At 41.2% G+C, this 20,466-nt stretch overlaps 1 protein-coding gene across 1 annotated transcript in view; it reads right to left on the reverse strand.

The window, feature by feature from the left end:
- Positions 1-4,994: 4,994 nt before the first annotated feature.
- The window catches only part of LOC138194289 (uncharacterized), a 28,398-nt gene continuing 12,926 nt past the window's right edge, over positions 4,995-20,466 (reverse strand). Inside the window, exons 10-11 of the mRNA XM_069142910.1 lie at positions 17,049-17,201; positions 4,995-7,147 (exon numbers count right to left, since the gene is read on the reverse strand). Coding sequence (XP_068999011.1) covers positions 6,965-7,147; positions 17,049-17,201 — 336 coding nt within the window. The 3' untranslated portion in view covers positions 4,995-6,964. The remainder of the gene's footprint in view (positions 7,148-17,048; positions 17,202-20,466) is intronic.

The following is a 20,466-nucleotide window of genomic DNA, read 5'->3' on the forward strand; positions in this document are numbered from 1 at the left end:
GCTCATCTGTCAGCAGTTCTGTCATTTGACGTGTACAGTGACATAGTTAGCGGCCAGAAGAACTTCAGGCTTACTGAGCTGTCTGGGTCACCAGGGGGCGCTCAAAACCAAACCTTGTTTTCTTCGCTTTTACTGCAACTAGCTAAATTTCCAGCAGCAGAAATGTCATCCCAAAATCTAAATACAGAGGATGTTATGGATGAGAATACATTTTACAGGGTTCTGGCTGACTCGGATTCTCTGGCTCAAATAAATACGGCTGAAGAAATGCAACAGAGAGAGACAGAGGCTGTGCCTGCAACAGCCATGCAACAGCATACGGTTGGTGGTGACTATCCAGAAACTGAGTTGCTGAGAGCAAACCGTGGCTGGTGTTGCTTTTGCTCAAATTGCGCTCCAATGCCAACACAAACTGAATCACTCTGCTGCAAGCAATTTCACTGCGGGCACTTTTTGTTGGATGCTGTCCCCAACTGAAAGAACCCCGCAAGTGATGCTATGCGTAAAGGTTTTCCTCTTTACTTGGAAATAGTTGTGAATTAGGCTTTCTTCGGGATACCAGATATAAACTGGAAAAAAAAACACCAAAACCACCAGGGATGTGAAGGTAGACAAACAGTATTTTTGTGGTGATACAGTGTTATCCTTTTTTGTGACCACTGGTCCATGCACATAATGTGATATCACAATGGACCTAAAACATGATCAGAGAGAGCACATCCAGTTTTGTGTTAAATATTTGCCGAACAGAAAGAACTCGCAGGGAGCCTAATCTGGTAAGTAGGGGCACGAAAGGTATTGCTTATCCCTGCTCCAAGTGCATTATTCTGCTGCACTCCATTCTTGCGCAACAGGAACAGTCTCAGAACGTTTTGATGGCACCTCGTATATGATCATATGTACTGTATATTCTGCTCTCTATAGACAATATTGTCTGGCTGTTTATTGATTTTTGGTTCAATTGATGCTACAAAGGATAGCCTTGGCAAAGGGAATCAAAGGATTTGGGGGTTTGGTGTGGAAAAACTCGTGCAATTCATCCTGGTTCATGTATGCTGGGTTGGCACAGCTCTGCTAGCAAGTAAACTCAGCTTTCCTGGTCAGTGTGGTCAATATAGCTCACACAGAGGAATTTACATTTAACATCAACACTGAGTGGACATAAAAAGTGAAAAAGTTTTGCTTTAAAAGCACAAATCAAACAGAATAAAATGTCTCCATGAATAAGGAAGACCTTTTTACGTCTCTCTCTCTCTCTCTCTCTCTCTCTCTCTCTCTCTCTCTCTTACCAACACACACACACACACACACACACACACACACACACACACACACACACACACACACACACACACACACACACAGACACAGAGAGAGAGAGAGAGAGAGAGAGAACGCAAGAGTTATCTACACTGGGATCATGTGAAAATTAGTAATCACAATATCACTGTAGTTTCTGCCAGTGACTGATTAAACCATTACCCAAGCCCCGAGATTTGCCCCCTGGTGTGTTCATGTTTTTTGCTGTGTCTGCGCACAGGAGTGTGAGTTGATTTATGATAGAGAGGAAGCAGTTTCCTCAGTCAATCGCTCCTGAGAATTAATGAGGAATATAAACTAAAGCTGGCTCTCAGTCAAATACAGCAGAAGTCACAGAGAGCTCAGTGCTGGGGCAGGATCGTTTCGACTGGCACTACATTTGATTGTTAGATTGCGGGTGCACAATAGATTGCATTGAGCAAAAAGAGCCCCTCACGGCTACTGAAGCGATCCATCGACCCAAATTGCAATGTTGCATAAATGAGACACTTCCCCATCTCTTCCTCTCTTCCTTTCTTTCTTTCTTTTTTTTTTTTTTGTGGTCTCGCCTCGTACCCTTCTCTTTGATTCAACCAGGTCAGTGGGGCTGCGTCGTTCATTTCCCTGGCTGTTCTCTGACTGTGCAGAAGAAAAGCCACCATTACACTTTGTCCTCTCAATTCCCCTTATTCAGATTCTACACCTTTCGAATGCTGTTTTACCGCCCAGACCTTTGCAGCACAGTGTGCTTTGCGGTATTATCATCACACAAAGAAAGCCCTTCCCATACCTTTTCTCTCACAGTGACATTCATTAAAAGTTTTCTTGAGACGGGGGAGAATGTGACATACACCAACATACTGTTCCACTCCAATTTAACTCTTTTTCTACTGGATCTATGTCGCACTTAGGAACAGTTGTTATTCTAACAGTTCCACCCAGACACCAAATGAATTCCAAAAGTTACAAGCAAAAATAAGATTGACAAGAATTGAGGTGCTTGAGATCAGAATGCAAATACAAATTTTGTGAGCTTTTGAACTCCCATAAAGGTACAGTTCAAAGACTAATCTGACACCACTGATGCGTCGAGGGACACTGAGCGTGCTGCAGGTGGAACATATGGAGGGCTGAGTGGATTCAGACTGTTTAGAGCTTTTACATCAAAACGATGAATCGCTCTGTATATTCTGGAACAGGAAAATCACCTTTATCCTCCACAACACCTGTCGGTTTTTTGTTTTATTCTATTCGCTTACTGTTTGCTCACCCACTTGCCTCTCTCTCGCTACGGCAAGATTTGTTTGTGTAGGACTTGTATTATGTAGAAATAACTATGTGAATTCTGGTCTACAATGGATTTAAGGATTAGAGGAGGTAGTGGGCTCAGTGATACTCTTAAACTTGGCACAGTCCCCCAAGGACATGACACTGTCAGCACATTGCTTTCGCTCATCTGAACACACACACACACACACACACACACACACACACACACACACACACACACACACACACACAGAGGTGTAGTATAATTTAAGAGGCTGTAATAGTGAGATGTGATGCTCGGTTGTAAGACAGCATGGCTAATTCCCCGGTTATGTTATCTCTGAGAGACAGATGTTCCCACCAAAGATTACTGTGTGTGAACACGCACACGCACACGCACACGGACACGGACACGGACACGCAAACACACACACACACACACACACACACACACAGAACAGCACATAAATACACTGTGAGTATGCAGAGATTCAATCCTCAGACAATAGTAGCAGCGGGATAGTCTAAAATAGCCTTATTGACCAAAAACACAGATCAATGATGGAGGTGACTTCTCAGAGTTAATTATGTGATGTAATGAGTTTGCTGCAGAATACACTCGAGAGAAACAACAGTTTTCACAGAAAGTTTTCCTATTTCAGTTACGACAATCAAATAAATAGTGTATTGGACGGTGACCTTTTCTCATATTGATCATGGGAAAAACACATTTTCCAATAAGACACGCTAAGACAATCTATATAATCTTTTAATGATCATATTACACTCCACAAAGCTGTGAGTATTAACCCTTTGTGTCAGTCCAGCAGCTGCACAGCTTTTCCCGGGTCAGACACTCGGCATCCATTAGAAATCCATTCTATACATGAAATGCTTTCACAGTGAAGGATAAAGGTCACTTGATTCATGGCTTCCCACTGCGGCTGTCAGGAAAACCCTTGGGTTAGATAACCATCGCTGCCATTATGTCGTTAATTCACAGTTTGAATGCATGGCCAAAGCCTAAAGAACGTGACGGAGATGAGTGACACACAGCTCTTGTCAATCCTTGAGAAAGGGGAGTCGATTTCGTCCTCCATCTTCTTTGTCCTTTCTGCCTGAATTTCTGTCACCTCACCAGGCTCTTGCTTCGTACCGTGGAATATCCATAAACCTCTCCAGCATCCAAACAGTGGCCATGATTCAAAAACACCCAAACAGAGGCTTTAAGAGGTGAATTGCTTGTGCACCTTGAAGCAAATTTGAGTGCTGGAGCGTGACTTCAAGGGGACAATTTACACAAATGAGCATGCGAATGTCTGTATAAATAGTATGGCCGCCTTACAAACGCCTTTCTCCTCTGAGCCCTGATCTTCCTCCTCCTGTTTCCGTTTAACTGGTTTCAGCTATAAGTCTCCAGATTCTGATAATTTCCCCCTTAATCCCTTCAGAGGAGCACCCCGCTTAACTCTCTAATTAAGTCAACGATACACACATACGCCAACACAGCATAAACAGCACACACACACACACACACCTTGTAGAATGCGACTATCTGATGCACGGACAACTGGTGGTTGCTGTGTTCGTGCGTGTGTGTTTTTATTGAGTGTGTGTATGACTGTATTTCAATGGTTAAGTCCCAATCAGGATGTTGTTATGACAACACATGCATTTTTAAGCTGTTAATCCAGGATTATTCTCCCCTCTCCTCATCTCATTACCGTCGATTATTAAAAAACACATACAGACACGCACGCGCACAAACAAATACTAATTATGGGTCGGTTTCCCTGGAGACGGAACACTTGCTGCTGGGGTCTCCACAGATAGCTGCGACATAAAGGTAAAAAAAGACAATTTGCTGAATGTATGACTGCACCTCAGGCATTACCTATGCATAGAATATGAGGATTTTTTTTTTTTTTTGGGGGGGGGGGGGGTTGTGTAGTTTGTAATTATATGAAACGTAAAAATATAGAAGATCAGTCTTTGTAGACCTGTGACATGGCAATACATTAATACAAGTCTGACTATTGCTATACTTTTGGCCTCTCCGAAAGCCATTCAGAGAGCAGTTTTCCAGCCAGAGTGGGAGAGAACGTGAGCAAACAATGAGTGTCCTTTCCCGGTGATTGAATGTGTGTCCTTGTGTAGAAACTGCCTTCCCCCTCGCACAGCAAGTGAACATATTCCTGCAGTGCTGAAGCTGACGTACAGGTGAGAGAATGGCCAAGGATTTTCAGATCACCTGAGGCTTTGTGTCCACCATGGCCCACTCACACTAGGTCAGCTCAGAATAACCAGAAAGGGCTGACCGCCAGTGTTCACTCACCCCTGGAATCATTAATCACACAGCACTGCGGGTGAGCCACACGGACACATACCGTAACACACACTAACACACATGAATATAAAAACATACATACACACTACAGCCTCATTTTAATTATAAAAGGCAAATGCTAGATGACAGAATTGCTCCAGGTATTCATTCCGCAAGGCCTGTACTGGTACATTAGCATACACTGAACATCACGGACATGAATATTTCTGAGCAAAGCCCAGTCCACAAATAACAGTACATCATATCACATTAAGCTATGATAATCTGCATCATATATATATATATATATATATATATATATATACACACACACACACACACACAGTATTAGATCTGTAACTTTTCTCTTGAGCTGTATTTTATGCTCTTGAAACACAAACACGTATAATCAGATCACAGTATCTGAACCCCTGTATTGTCAAACAGGCCTCTCAGCTTGCAGCCGGGTCACTATCATGAGCAGGATCTCAGATAACGCTCCCATTTACCGGTTATGAAATTCTTCAAAGGGGCCGCGCAGCAGTGGATGTCTGTGGTGTGTTGTGTTTGTTAAAAGGCATGGTGCATGGAGAAATACTCTGTGGTGGTTGTGTGTTACAGCATGCATGCCAGATGTCGCCGTTGCTCTACTAAAGGCATCTGATGAGAAAATTTCAACATGCACCAAAAATATGATAAGAAATTCTGTCCAGTACATTTTGCGAGTGCATTGAAGCAACAGTACAAACATTCTAAAATGTTCTATACATTTTTCTACGTAAAAACAAAATCAAATCAAATCATGTTGCAATCAAATTTAAACAGATGCAAATTAAATTGCACCAGTCAATTTAAATTTTGCTCAAGAAAAAGCAAGAGATACAACAATAGACTGTATACATATTTTCATGTAGGATTTTGAGATAATGAAAGCTATGATGTGAAAAAAAAAAAAAATCCATATTTTTCAGAGCTTTTAAAAAAAGGAGTCTTGACATCTCTGCCCTGAACCAGGAGTTTTATATTCTGTGAATGTCTCACATTTTGTTGGTAAAGATTTTTTTTTTTCAAATGTTTTGACCGTCTTTGTCTACCGACAAGAGCAATGTGTGTAGCAGCCAACCACTCAGAGATACAAGTTCTCTTCACCTTGCTGCACTCAACTATAAAAAAAACAAAAAACAAAAGAGTGAAAAGCATCTGCCCATGCCATTACCCTAACCCTTTCCATTACACTACATAACCCTGTTTGAGAATTTTAAAAGGGTCCAGTGTGAAAATTAGTTTAAAAAAAAAAAAAAAGGCAGTTGCCTGTTTCCCATTTCCGAGAGGCTTTCTGTAAGTCACTTTGAACAGCCTAGCAGAGAGCGAAACACATTCTGCATAAGTTAATGTCAAATTCTTTCTATTGTGTCTTGTCTCCTTGAATCCAATGAGTTACCAAAAGAAAGGAGGGGGGGGGGGGGGGGGGAGAGAGAGACTGAAGCGGGAGAATAAACCAAGGAGCATAAAAATTCAAGCATTGCATATAAACTTGGAATATTAGAATTACATGTAAAGATACCATTAACTGTTTGTTGGCGGAAGGCTTTTGGATAAAGCTTACTTGAGATAGGGCCTAAAAGAAAAGGGAACTACTGAATCACCGCTGCTGCTGCTGCGGAAAGAGTTGAAGCGATTAACGAGCCATAGTGTTTTTGGTTGTATGTGCATGCTTGCAGAAAAGTGTGAGTGTGTACAAGAGGTGAAAGCCTTCAAAAGGTGTTTTCCTTTTGTTGCTGGTTAGAAGTAAAGCTCTAAAACTATGTCTTTCATCAACATCTGTCAAGGAGATGACATTACTTAGGTGTGCACTTATTTTGCCGAAAGCATTAAGCAACTGACAGAAAGAGATGGAGTAAACTGCAACTTTTAATGTCACTCTTTGTTTTTATGCATATCACTGGAATTCAAATGCAGTCTTTGATAAGCAGGTGTGAAAGGAAAACCATAAAAAAGGCACTTTAGAGAGCGCACAGGAACTACATGGGAGCATAATGGGGAAACGCGAGTACAAGAAAGGTGGTGTGGTCAGTGTTCCATGGGTGCCTCTGGATCGTCCTCATCCTCGTCACTACAGGGTTCATAGTCTTCGTCCAACACTGGGTCTCCTTCCTCTTCCTCCTCTCCCTCCAGCTCTCCTCCCAGCTCACCAAGCAGCTGCTGCACATGCCCCAACATCGGCTGGTCATCACACTGCAGCTTACTATGAAGCTGGGGAAGCAAAAAAGACAACAGAAACAAAAAGGAAGGTACAAGTGAATAACAGGCTTGTAAAATTCTTTTTTTAATTTTGAACAGAAATTAGGCAGCAGAAATGCTGAGACCAAATATGAAGTGCAAAATGATACCGCTGAGGCAACACAAGAAATGAAATGTGGTGAGTAAAAATCTCTCAACAGTAGCTCTTTTCTCATGTCACTGAAGTCAACTGCATCACTACAGCATCCATAAGCAGCAGCTTGGAGTTCAGAGAAGTGAGCAGCCCCGAGGTTTTAAGTCTTTAAGTGCTGGTTAGGCTGCCTGAAACATCCAACAGCATCTGCATTCTGTCAGCACGGTAGTCGCGGCTCACAAAACGCTGGTAAACAGTTTTCGTCTTTCATTTGGCAAATCAGCACATTTGATGCACAGTACAGCCGCACACGAGACAAAAAGACCATTTATCTTCGTCTTGCTGTCGCAACATGCATGCACACATAACACGCAGAGGAATGAATCCTGCAGCACACATGGTTTATGTGGTGCGCACGTGGGCTCGTGCGCACCACATAATCAAAGTAATCTCAGTGAAATATGGTGTGAAAGAGCTCGAAAAAAAAAATATAAATCCTGCGCTCAAAGCAGCCAGCAGATTTATCTCTGTAAAATATTCAGCTTGTGTGTAATTACTGAACTCAAAGTGGATCGGGGTGATAAAACCACTCTTGCTACCACTAAGGACAGCAAGCATAACACTGTGTTTCAGTGTGTGAGTGCGGTATTCAGTCTAAGGGAAACGGAGGCAGCGATTTATATTTACACGTCTCTTTCCAGACACAAAACTAGAGAGAAAGAAATATGATGAGTGGGTTTATATGATCTAGGAATATTATTCTATTTAGTCTACCAAATGTAGTTAACACGCACATACACACTTGCATAAGATCATCTACAATAACCAGCTGAATGCCATCATTCTTACTAAAAGTGTAACAAGGCCGTGAGAGAGAAGAAGTGTGTGTGGCTGATTTGCCCCAGGACCAGTCTCTAAGCAACAGCAGGTCCTGACAGGAGACATGCAGTCCCATGAGAAGTCATTTGGAGCGTTAGAATGTGTAGTGTGTGTGTGTGTGTGTGTGTGCGTGCGTGCGTGCGTGCGTGCGTGCGTGCGTGTGTGTGCGTGCGTGCGTGCGTGTGTGTATTTAAGTGGATGCTGTCTCTGCAGGTTGGAGCTCCAGGGATGTGAAGCGTGACCCAGGTCCAGCCACAAGGTCTGATACCAGGGGACAGTTGACCCTCTCAGACTCTTTAGAGCACAACACAGACACACACTCACACACAGTCACACACTCACACACAGACACACACTCACACACAGTCACACACTCACACACTCACAGGCAATAAAACCACACTGATTTTCATTCTACTGGTGTCACTCTGAAATGCCTGGAGATGTTTGTCTAAATAAAAGTTGGGCTTGCTTGGCTCAATACCCAGAATAATTGCACATTGCAGGCCTGGGTAAAAGGTAAAGGGTGTCTTTCACACGAGTTGCATAAGAAAAATAATGTAATAGATCCAGTGTGAAAGTGTGCATACATACTGTATGTACTACAAAACCGAATCCAACTTGGAAATTGTATTTGTAGGTGGTGATATTTACTACGAATCAATAGCACATTGTGTCTGCCCGACAGGATGTGATTACTCATTGTGATACTTTCAGCTAGCTAAACAAACAGGAGTTATTCTTTACACATTCCGCAACGAGCGCTGCTGAGATCAGCACCACGACGCAAAAAAAAACACAGGCATTTCTCATTTACAACAGCCTATGTTTTCTTTTCTCACTTTCACGGCCCAGAGAGCTGCCGAGAGAGAGAGAGGGCGAGCGTGTGTGTAATCGTATAACTTTTTCATGGTCCACTTTGCTCTACTTTCAAGCCCTAAGTCACGGCCCACAGCGCACTTGACCACTGCGGTAACAGCTCGCACACACACAACATATTACATACACTTGCACACTCAGAGGTGCATGAACGCGTTCCTTCTCGATGTCTACACGCTATTCTTTTCGAGCCATGCTCGTGGCGCCGGTCTCAGGATGGTAATATTGGCCTGCGGGTCCACCACTTTGGTTCTGACTGAAATATTTCATCATTAATTGGATGGATTGCCATGAAAATTTCTACAGGCATTCATGGGTGGTGAATACGCCTCCACGAGTTTGACATTTGTGGTTCAGAGTGAAATGTCTTGACTACTATTAGATGAGTTGCCATGAAATTTGGTGGAGACGTTTAGAGGCCCTGGAGGTTAATTCTACCGATTTATGTGATGCTGTAGCAGCAGCACTGGGTCAGAGTTTTCACTTATTCATTGAAATATCTCAACAGCTACCAGATGGATTGGCACTAAATTCTGTACATTCATGGTCACCGGAAGATGAATTATAATGACTTTTCTACCAGCACCATCATCAGATCATATTTAAACTTTGTTTAAGAAGTTGGTTGCAAAATTATTGATATTCCCATCAGCCTGTTAGCATTGTCACTGACATTGACAGTTGAGATCACTGACATTAGTGTTTAGCTAGAACAGGCCTGGCCAACCCGCGGCTCCCGAGCCGCATGCGGCTCTTTGCCTGGTTTCATGCGGCTCTTGCGTTCATATCGAAGTTTGTGTTTGGTTTTTTTTGTTTTTTCTTTTAAAATCTTTTTATTGATTTTGCAAATACTTTAGACAGAGAGGTAGGACAGGATTACCCCTCCAAAAAAATTGGGATATACAGAACAGTACATTCAGTTGTAAGTCTCTTGGAGGTAGTGTTTGTGTTTTTTTTTAATGTGCGTGTTCGCTTCGCTTGAGTTCAATACGGTATTTTCGTCAAACGCGCATGTGTGTGAGATGAAAATACCGCAAAGTTTCCCAGTAGGGGCAAGATCATTTGAGTAAACAATTTGTGTCCAGTCAGAACCTGACCCTGCAGGGTAAGTTAAAAATGCTGCCTGACCTGGTGCAAAGTGTGTTTGCGTTTGTCAACAAACTGAAGCTGTTCAAGGCGCATATTCAAAAGGGAGATTTAACGTATTTTCCCACTCTGCTAAAAGCCAGTGGGCAAGTCACCAGCGCCGCCCTGAATAAGCAAAGAGCCAGATATGCAACACTGATTGAAAACCTGCACGAAAGCTTTGTGACCCGGTTCCACGATCTACAACTGAAAAGGCCACAGATTACGTTCCTCGTCGACCCATTTAATGCGGAGACGGACTGTTTGAAAGCCCCGCTAGTCACAGATGAGGCCGCAGCTGAGTTGGAGATGATCGATCTTTGTGAGGAGGACCAACTGAAACCTGCTTTAAGGGAAGGGACCATTGAGTTCTGGAAAAGTGTGCCAATGGAAAAATACCCCAATGTCAAACGGGCTGTGCTTAAGATACTGTCAATGTTTGGGTCAACATACGTCTGCGAGTCTGTGTTTTCTACCCTGAAACACGTGAAATCAAAGCATCGATCTGTTCTGACTGACACCCGTGTGAAAGAATTGCTTCGAGTGGCAACAACGGAATACAAGCCAGATTTGAAGAGGATTGTTCAAGGTAGGTAGGTAGGTATATACTTTATTAATCCCCGAGGGGAATTATTATTATTTTTTTTTATTTTTTATTTATTTTTTATTTATTTTTTTAGGTATTCAAGACAAGGAATGCCAGAAGTCCCACTAAGCAACATGCATAGTAAAAGAAAAACGCTATTGTAAATTATTATATTTTTGTTTGTGGACTTGGTTGAACTGAGAGTTTGTGTGTGTGAGACAGTGCACACAATGTTCATTGTTGAAAATGACTGGCCTGTGGTCTTAGTACTGTAGGAGTCAATTTCTGTCATTATCATGTTGGTGTGTGACATTTACAATAAATCTGGCTGAGCAGAGGTCTGTGTGTGTGTGTGAGTGTGTGGGTGTGAGGAAGGGATGGGGTGATGTTCATGTGTGCCCATGTGTATGATGTGGCTCTTTGCGGTAACACAGTAAAAAATGTGACTCTTAGTCTCTGACTGGTTGGCCACCCCTAAGCTAGAAGCACCTTTGTGCCTATAAATAGCTTCACAGAGCTGACAGTGTGGCTGTATACATTTTTATCCTTGTTAATTCTTATGCGTGTTTCTGACATTATAAAGCTTTTTATTTTAAGTCAAAACTTGGTAGAATATAAACAAGGTAAAATGTGATTCACCTTTAAACTAATCTTCAAAAGACAATCAAAATATTGAGTGGACACATTATCTAACAGCAGTGTATCCTAATTGTAAACATTTAGAAATGTCTTCCTACAATGCCGGTTGCAAGTGTATGTTCACCTGAAAACTAGCAAACATCTAGACTGGAAAAGAAAACACGAATTTTAAACTATTATTCATCACCGAGCTCCAAGTTTCCAGACATTGAGTGACAAGATGTGGCATAAATCAACATGGCAGCACATGTAGTGAAGAAACTTCTGCAGAGAAGAGTTGGCAAGTTGGACTTGATGATGACAGCAACAGTTTCGATCCTTGATATTAGAATTGAATGGGCCTATTGACTTTAATATAAAAGAAAATTATGTTCACTTCAGGTTCACAATGGTGCTTCTGCAGCTGAATGTGGCCTCGTACCGTTTATGGTCTTTATATTACAGCCTGCAAAGACTCTGCTTGTTTTGAAGTAGCACAGATTTACCAGTGATAAGGTAAAGAAAGAAAATGAAAATGTACCAATCAATACCACAAATAAGGACTGACAAGAAATCTGAAGTGGGGTTTTAAATCATCCCTCATTCTTTGGGTGCATCTAAAGTATAAATGTACCTTACATATAAAACTAAATTTTCTCCTCAATTCTAGCAATTCTTGCTAGAAACCTTTTTTTCTATAACTCATATGGCAGAACAAAAGAGAAGACGAATATGTGGTAAAAGCCTAATCATTCCATCATTGTTCACCTCCTGTGCTTAACCTCCACTTACAGTGCATCCGGAAAGTATTCACAGCGCTTCACTTTTTCCACATTTTGTCATGTTACAGCCTTATTCCAAAATGGATTAAATTCATTTTTTTCCCTCAAAATTCTACACACAATACCCCATAATGATAACGATAATGATTATACAACTTGATTGGACATGATTTAGAAAGGCACACATCTGTCTATATACTGTAAAGTCCCACAGTTGACAGTGCATGTCAGAGCACAAACCAAGCCATGAAGTCCAAGGAATTGTCTGTAGACCTCCAAGACAGGATTGTATCGAGGCACAGATCTGGGGAAGGGTACAGAAAACTTTCTGCAGCATTGAAGGTCCCAATGAGCACAGTGGCCTCCATCATCCGTAAATGGAAGAAGTTTGGAACCACCAGGACTCTTCCTAGAGTTGGCCGCCCGGCCAAACTGAGCGATCAGGGGAGAAGGGCCTTAGTCAGAGAGGTGACCAAGAACCCGATGGTCACTCTGACAGAGCTCCAGCGTTGCTCTGTGAAGAGAGAAGAACCTTCCAGAAGGACAACCATCTCTGCAGCACTCCACCAAGCAGCCTGTATGGTAGAGTGGCCAGCCGGAAGCCACTCCTCAGTAAAAGGCTCATGACAGCCCACCTGGAGTTTACCAAAAGGCACCTGAAGGACTGTCAGACCACGAGAAACTAAATTCTCTGGTCTGATGAAACAAAGATTGAACTCTTTGGCCTGAATGCCAAGCGTCATGTCTGGATGAAACCAGGCACCGCTCATCACCTGGCCAATACCATCTCTACGGTGAAGCATGGTGGTGGCAGCATCATGCTGTGGGGATGTTTTTCAGCAGCAGGAACTGGGAGACTAGTCAGGATGGAGGGAAAGATGAATGCAGCAATGTACAGAGACATCCTTGATGAAAACCTTTTCCAGAGCGCTCTGGACTTCAGACTGGGGCGAAGGTTCATCTTCCAACAGGACAACAACCCGAAGCACACAGACAAGATAACAAAGGAGAGATCTGAAAATGGCTTTGCACCGACGCTCCCCATCCAACCTGGAGCTTAAAAGGTCCTGCAAAGAGGAACGGGAGAAACTGCCCAAAAACAGGTGTGCCAAGCTTGTAGCATCACCATCAAAAAGACTTGAGGCTGTAATTGCTGCCAAAGGTGCTTCGACAAAGTATTGAACAAAGGCTGTGAATACTTATGTATGTGTTATATTTTTGTTCTTTATTTTTACATTTTAAACAAACTTTTTTCACTTTGTCATTATGGGGTATTGTGTGTAGAATTGTGAGGAAAAAAATGAATTTAATCAATTTTGGAATAAGGCCGTAACATGACAAAATGTGGAAAAAGTGAAGTGCTGTGAATTCTTTCCGGATGCACTGCATATTTCACCTTTTCTTTCATTTCATTTGCTTATACCTTCATTGTCCGAGCTAGACTCTAGGCCATTTTTCCCTCTTTCACTCGCACTTGTACATGCTCACCAAATGACCTTCCTGCAAAAGGAGATGGATACATCTTCTTACTCTCATCTATATACTTGTGCTTGCATGCACACATACGTAGCCATTTTGGCAGAATAGTGCAAAAATCATGGCCCCCTTTCAAGTATCTTTGTATCCTCAATCAAGCTCTCCACATCCCTTTTCAAGACACAAAACAGAGCACTCCTTCAGCACTTTTCTTCATTAGTAAGAGAGCAATTACGAAACTGCTTTGACACATGCTCTTCCTCTCAACTTCTCTGTCTCACTGTCATACCAACATAAACTCACTTCTTCACTGGCAGGGGTTTGACAGTAGCTGAGATTAGAGCTTCTTGAGTGTGAACAGGGAATGTTGCTGAAAGTCTCCAGGGGGCTGACTGCAAACTCTCAGACACACACACACACACACACACACACACACAACCTAGCACCTCAGTCCTCCAGTCGCATCCTTATAAGGCAAAGGCATTAAAATTACATGACAAGCACACCTTGCACCAATCCTACCCACAATCCGTGCTCATGGGATACCCTTTCAGCCACTTCAAATTGTAAAGCTTTTGACCTCCGTTTGCCCTAGCTGCTTCTGCACACACTTACACAAACACGTGCACGCATGCACACACATATATAACATTGTCCTCTGTGCATACACTGCACATCCTTCCTCAATCGCACCCTATCTGGCTGAGACTCAAATTCCATTTCATGTCCGGTTTACTATTGATTTTAACTCTCGCCACTATTCACCAGCTACACCCCTTACGCACGCACATACGCACGCGCGCGCACACACACACACCACATCCAATTTGTTCCCCTGCTTGCCTCCCCTTTCATTCTCCCACTCCTGCTCACCCTCCTGCTCCTCTCCTTCACTTCTTTCTTGTCCTCTCGACCCATCCATTCTTTCCCATCGCTCCTTTTTTTAGAGCGTCCCAGTTGAATGCAGTGTGTGTGTGTGTGTGTGTGTGTGTGTGTGTGTGTGTGTCGATCAGAAGAAAAGATGAATAATGAAGACATTTCCTAACAAATAATTAGACATGCAAGTTGGCGCACACAACCACAATTAAATATGTGCATCCACATAAGGTGCGCCTACGCATACCGGCATGTTTCTCTCACACTCTAACACCACATGCATGTGGGTGTACACACACACACACACACACACACACACACTTAGCAAAGTCATAAAGTATGCAGAGAAGTGGACTGGCGCCAAAACAAGCCGTTGGGCTTTGAGGCCTCATTTCCATGCTGGAGCCCATTTTAACGAGCAGACTGACTCATCGTTAATAATTAACACTCAGTGATGCTGAGAAACAAAGCTCTGATATAAACAAGGGAGTATCTCAACTTCACAATGTACAGATGCACACAGATATGAGTGAAAACCAAGCTGTGGAATTAAATGCAAGACAAGGAGGTCGTTTTCTCTCCACATTTCACTTCACCTTTTCAAGGTCTTTGTGCGTTTACCTTCCACATTATTCTGTGCCTGTTGCTTCACTTACTCTGCAAAGAAACTGCTACGCTGTTTACTTGTCACGCTCTGACAAATTCTTCTACCAGTCTTCCACCTTTTCATTCCTTGGCATTCTTTTTCTCTTTGGAAAAAAAAATTGGCCAAGTAAATTCACCCCATTTCTCAATTCCATTTTTTTCAATTTGTTATTTTTACTTTAGTAACTGTTACACAAAAAAATCTGGCATCTTAAATCTAAATGTGCAGGGTGCCATTATTTTCCTCCCTACAGTTTCTTCCATTCTCCTTCTTCTTCTTGGCACCACCCAGCCTACTGCTCTCCTGTCTCAGTCGTGGACATCCCCAGTGGATGCTGGTTAGACAGGCCTGTCAATACACGGCAGGCCAGAGAGACAGATATCAATATATTGCCACTAAGCTGCCCCTACTCATCTCAAGAAGAACACGACGGGGTGGGAGAGGAGCAGAGATGGTTTGCAGCTGGGTGGGGAGGTGAAAAGGAGAGTGGAGTACAGAGAAGAAAAAAAAAAATCAGAGGTGGGCCTTGCCATCCTTCAGTCTGTGCTGTCTGATTTACAAGCCTATTGGATTTTAGACTAACATGAATCACTGCTCCATAGAGGCATTACACCCTGACAGGATGACAGAATGAATGAGACACATCACTCCGAGTGTGCTTGTGTGTGTGTGTGTGGAGGGGGGGGGGGGGTGTTGGGTGTATTTGAAAGTCTTTGAGATTATACAAAGATATTTCTGTGGCAACAATGAAGCTTAGTTAGGATCCTCTCATATTGTTCAAAGTGTTGGGTGTATTTGAACGTCTTTGAGATTATACAACGATATTTCTGTGGCAACAATGAAGCTTAGTTAGGATCCTCTCATATTCAGAGTACTGCATGTACTCCTTCTCTGTTCTTCAGAGAGTTACCTATTGTGGCAATGTACCATCTGTACTCACAGTTGCCGTGCAGAGCGGTGGAAGCACAACCTACCAAACTACACTACAAAAATGTCCTAATACAAAAAAAAGTCTTCCAATTTTAACTGTATTTAATAGTAAAGTTAAGTAGATATTAAGAAAGTATATTCAAAGTATGCAAAGTTAAAGCACTCATTACATCTCGTTAGTTTATGTATTAAATCGTTAGTGTTATTGCTCATGCATAAATATATAAGAAGAAGCATTTAATTCTTGCAGGTTGAGGTGCTACTTTTATTATTTGAAATAGGGCTGTAGCTAACGATATTTTCATTATGGATTCATCTGCAGTTTAATTTCTTGATCAATTCAATAATAGTTCTGTTTGTACGAGTTAAAAAAAAAAAAAAAAAAAAGACATTGTAATAAATGTCCTTCACAGTGATCCAGAGCTAAGAGTGACATCTTCAAATGTCTCATTTTGCCTTAACTGGCAGTACAAACCTCAAACATATTCAGTTTACTGTAATTTAAAAAAATCCTCCCATTTGATAGCATGAGACCACAAATGTTTGGAATTTTTGCATGAAAGTGGCTTAAGTTGATAAATGGCTGACAAGCAACAATAGAAACGCTATAAACCCTGGTAACTAGGCTCTATGGCTCAGATAAATGTAGCGGAGTAAATAGTACAATATTTTCCTCTAAATTGTAGCAGAGTACAAATATAAATTGTCTTGAAAAGAAAATACAATTCTGTGCTCAGTACAGGATTTGAGTACAAGTAATAAATAGTAAATTCCTTTTTGCCTTGGGAGGTAATCAACCCTGCGATTAGTGGACAGTTCCTGAGCAACCATCCGAGCCACAACTGCCCTTAATACTAATAAAGAATTACTCCTTCATATCTACATGACCGATGAACGGCAGCTATAGTGTATCTGCATCATCGCTGAGCAGTGATCTTTAGGTTTAAAGGCAGATATCATGAGGTTATTTCGACCAAAATTACCTTCTTAGCATTAGTCAGGTACGATCTGGCTGCCTCCGTCAATGCCTTCCACTGCTCCTTCTCCTCCTCCATCACTTCTCTTCCATCTCTTTCTTGCTCCTCCTTTGCTTTTTCCCACTGGAGGTAGCAAACCCAGCCGGAGAGATACCACACCTGGGAGGCGCAGAGAAAGAGAGGCGGGTTGGGATGGCATGAGGTGGAAAGACTCAGACAGAGTGATCTTTGTTACAAAAAGTGTGCTGTGACAAGGGAAATAGATTTGTGACACTCACAGAGCACGTCAGCATGAAATCCCACATTGTTCTTTGACAAACAGGTTTCACACATAAAACATGCAATCACACACACACGGAGTCATAGACACAAACACACACGCAGTCACAGAAACACAGATTCATAGACACACACAAGAAATACATTACTCACACAATAACTCAAAGAAAAAAAATAACTATAGCATAATATAACTAATAAACTAAAATAATTTCCCTCCAGGCAAGTATCTTCTTTGCATTTCAAATCATTTCATCCTCACAGTTTGCATCGTGGATAACATTAGCCTTACTATTAAATTAGAGGAGGTTTTTAATGCTCTGTTTATGTTATCGTTATTTGTTATATTAAACACTTAATTCCAGTTTTGCACTTTATGTTGATTCTCATAAGTACTTCCCTGGTTCGGAAGAAACTGTTGAGCAAAAGAAATACAACACCAAGCACCCAGCAAGAGTCATAAATAACTATCTTCAAGGAGTCCTGCAACAAATAGAATTGAAATAGTAGTAAAGTGGGGATTGTTTAGATGTTCAGAATCAGGGAGGTGTCTAATCGGACTCAAATTCATTCTGCAGCATGACAACAATCCGAAACATACAGCTAGAAGTATAAGAAAATCCTCAGCAACAAGAACAAGTACTGTAACAGATGACATAGCCCCCACAGAGCCCTGATCTCAATGTCATGGTATCAATCTATGATACAGAGCCACATGAGGTTAAATGGACATCTTCAAATGTCTTGTGTTGCCTAAACATTATTTTAATTTAGTACAAATCATCACATTTAAGAAAATGAATATTTAAAAAAATATATATATTATTTTGGCTAAAAAATTAATTGATCGACTTATTAGGAACTGTGGAAAAATTATGAACCATAGGTATCTACCAAGTACAGAGTTTTTAAAATCAAAGGGTAATTACACAAAATATAAGTTACACCGAATAATGAAGTTTACTGCACTCTGCATGAAGTTAATTGGTGATTAAAAACATTTTATAATCTTGACATTAGTGTTTAAAGTATCCTTAGTTTCACTGTCTAAACGTTTACATAGTTTTATACTGTGTACTGCATCCCTCTTTTGCATATGCATTTATTTGTACGCCACTTCTGATTCTAAACAGGAATATGCTGACATTACGATTACTTTTTGCAGCTACAGTGGCCACTTAAGACAAACATCTGTACATTGATACCCTCCGATCCGTGCAATATTAATTTGCTGACTCCAGCTTGAGCGGCACAGTGGTGAGCATTGTCGCCTCACAGGGAAAAGGTTCTGGGTTCAAATCCGGCCTTTCTGTGTGGAGTTTGCACGTTCTCCCTGTGCCTGCAAGGGTTCTCTCTGGGTACGCTCGCCACCTCCCACCATCCAAAAACATGCATCTCAGGTTAATTGGTGATTCTAGATTAAACATTTGCTTAAAACTTTGCCTCATTTATACAACACATCAACTGCTGGCTTATTTGGACTAACCGAGAATAACCAGCTCAATGACTGGAAGAACAATATAATGCCAAGAATAATATATCAATATCTTATGCAACTGCAGTAGCTTAGGTGTCTTCCATCATAGCATAGTTTTTGCCAAAAAAAAAATTAAGTTTAATATGTGCCACAAATCTGGTGCAATGTTTTCACAACTATTTGCCAAAAATGTAATGTTTTCTTTTGCAAACACAAAACTCTTACAAGATTTTTATGAAGTTATTTTGGGATCTTTTTAACTCAAGCATAAAAGGCCTTTTTGAGAGCATATTTCTTGCACTGCAATCCAAAATCTGTTTCATTATTAAAAACATATCAACTGACAATAAAATTATCAAGGTTGCAAAAAAAAAAACTATTCCTGATAGTTTTGCTGGTTTCCCTCAGAGACTTATGAACCTACCCAACTTATTTTGTCACAAAATGTTCTAATTGTAAATCACACGTCCTTGGTTGCGAATCCAAATATTTAGCAAATTGAACTGGACGTAATATGTAATCTACACTGATGGATGAATCGAGAGTTTCTATTGGTGGTTTGCCTTTGACGCCACAGCATGGTCAGACACAAAATTGACTCTCTTCTTAAGTAAAAACTTGATAGAGATGACGCCGTGTTGAGCCACATGGAGGTAAGTTGACAATATTTTTGTCGATTCTAATGCAATACTTTAAATATGTGGCACAACACAATCTTCTCTTGGTATCGGTTTATATTATGAGAAATATGCTCTCAAAACTGTCTTTTATGTTGTATTAAAAAGAAACAAAAAAAAAATTCTTACATTCCGACACCAGTTGTGTGCAAATCACCTACTTCAGGACAGCATTATGCACAGTGTTAAGTGTTAAGGGCCTCTTAACTGGCAGAATGACCTTAACTTGATACCTGCTAAAAAACCTAAAGCATTATTTTTGAAATAATCCCATTGCTCCACGGAGGGGAAGTATATTTTTAACTGTGTATTAGTATTCTGAAAGCTACAAAAATCTTTCTCTTTCATAATCACACTTTCTTGCACTGACATAATCACATAGACTGAGCTATGCCTCCACCTCTAAACACAATCACATTCAACTCTCAGTGAACTTGGAGGTGCGTGTGCGCCTCTCATCTGAGGCCAAAGATCACCCACCCACTGTTCTTAAAGCACCACGATACGAATATTAGCTTTATTCATTATTCATTGAGGGCAGAGGCAGTAGAGACCTGCACCTCTGCCAAATCAAGCATTTAGCAAACAAACACATCAAGGCATGTCACATTGAATTCAGAATTGCCGCTCAGCATGCAGAGTGGGAGGCTATCCCCTGCAGCCATGCTTATCAGAATAACATTGGCACCGGATAAATGTAGTAATGTTGCAAAAGCAGCAATAAGACGTCGAAAGACTTTCTGTGATTGCAGAACTTTGAAAAATAAAAAGTGTTCTTTAGGATTTACAGATATATATGTATATTCAAGAGATTAATGATTACTTTAAAAAAAATTAACTTGAGAAATGTCTTGAAAAGCTAGAAAAACAAAAATTCTTTACAAATATTTGTGTGCAGTAAGAACTGCTTGAGAATCTGCACTCAAAATTAAAACATGAGAAAGTTAGCTAATTAAGAAGTTCAGAGAATCCTCTCCAACTCCAGACAGAG

This window comes from Embiotoca jacksoni, unplaced genomic scaffold (assembly GCF_022577435.1).
Source record: "Embiotoca jacksoni isolate LCO1_2020_lvr unplaced genomic scaffold, fEmbJac1.0.p SCAF_11, whole genome shotgun sequence".
Taxonomy (NCBI): Eukaryota; Metazoa; Chordata; class Actinopteri; family Embiotocidae; genus Embiotoca; species Embiotoca jacksoni.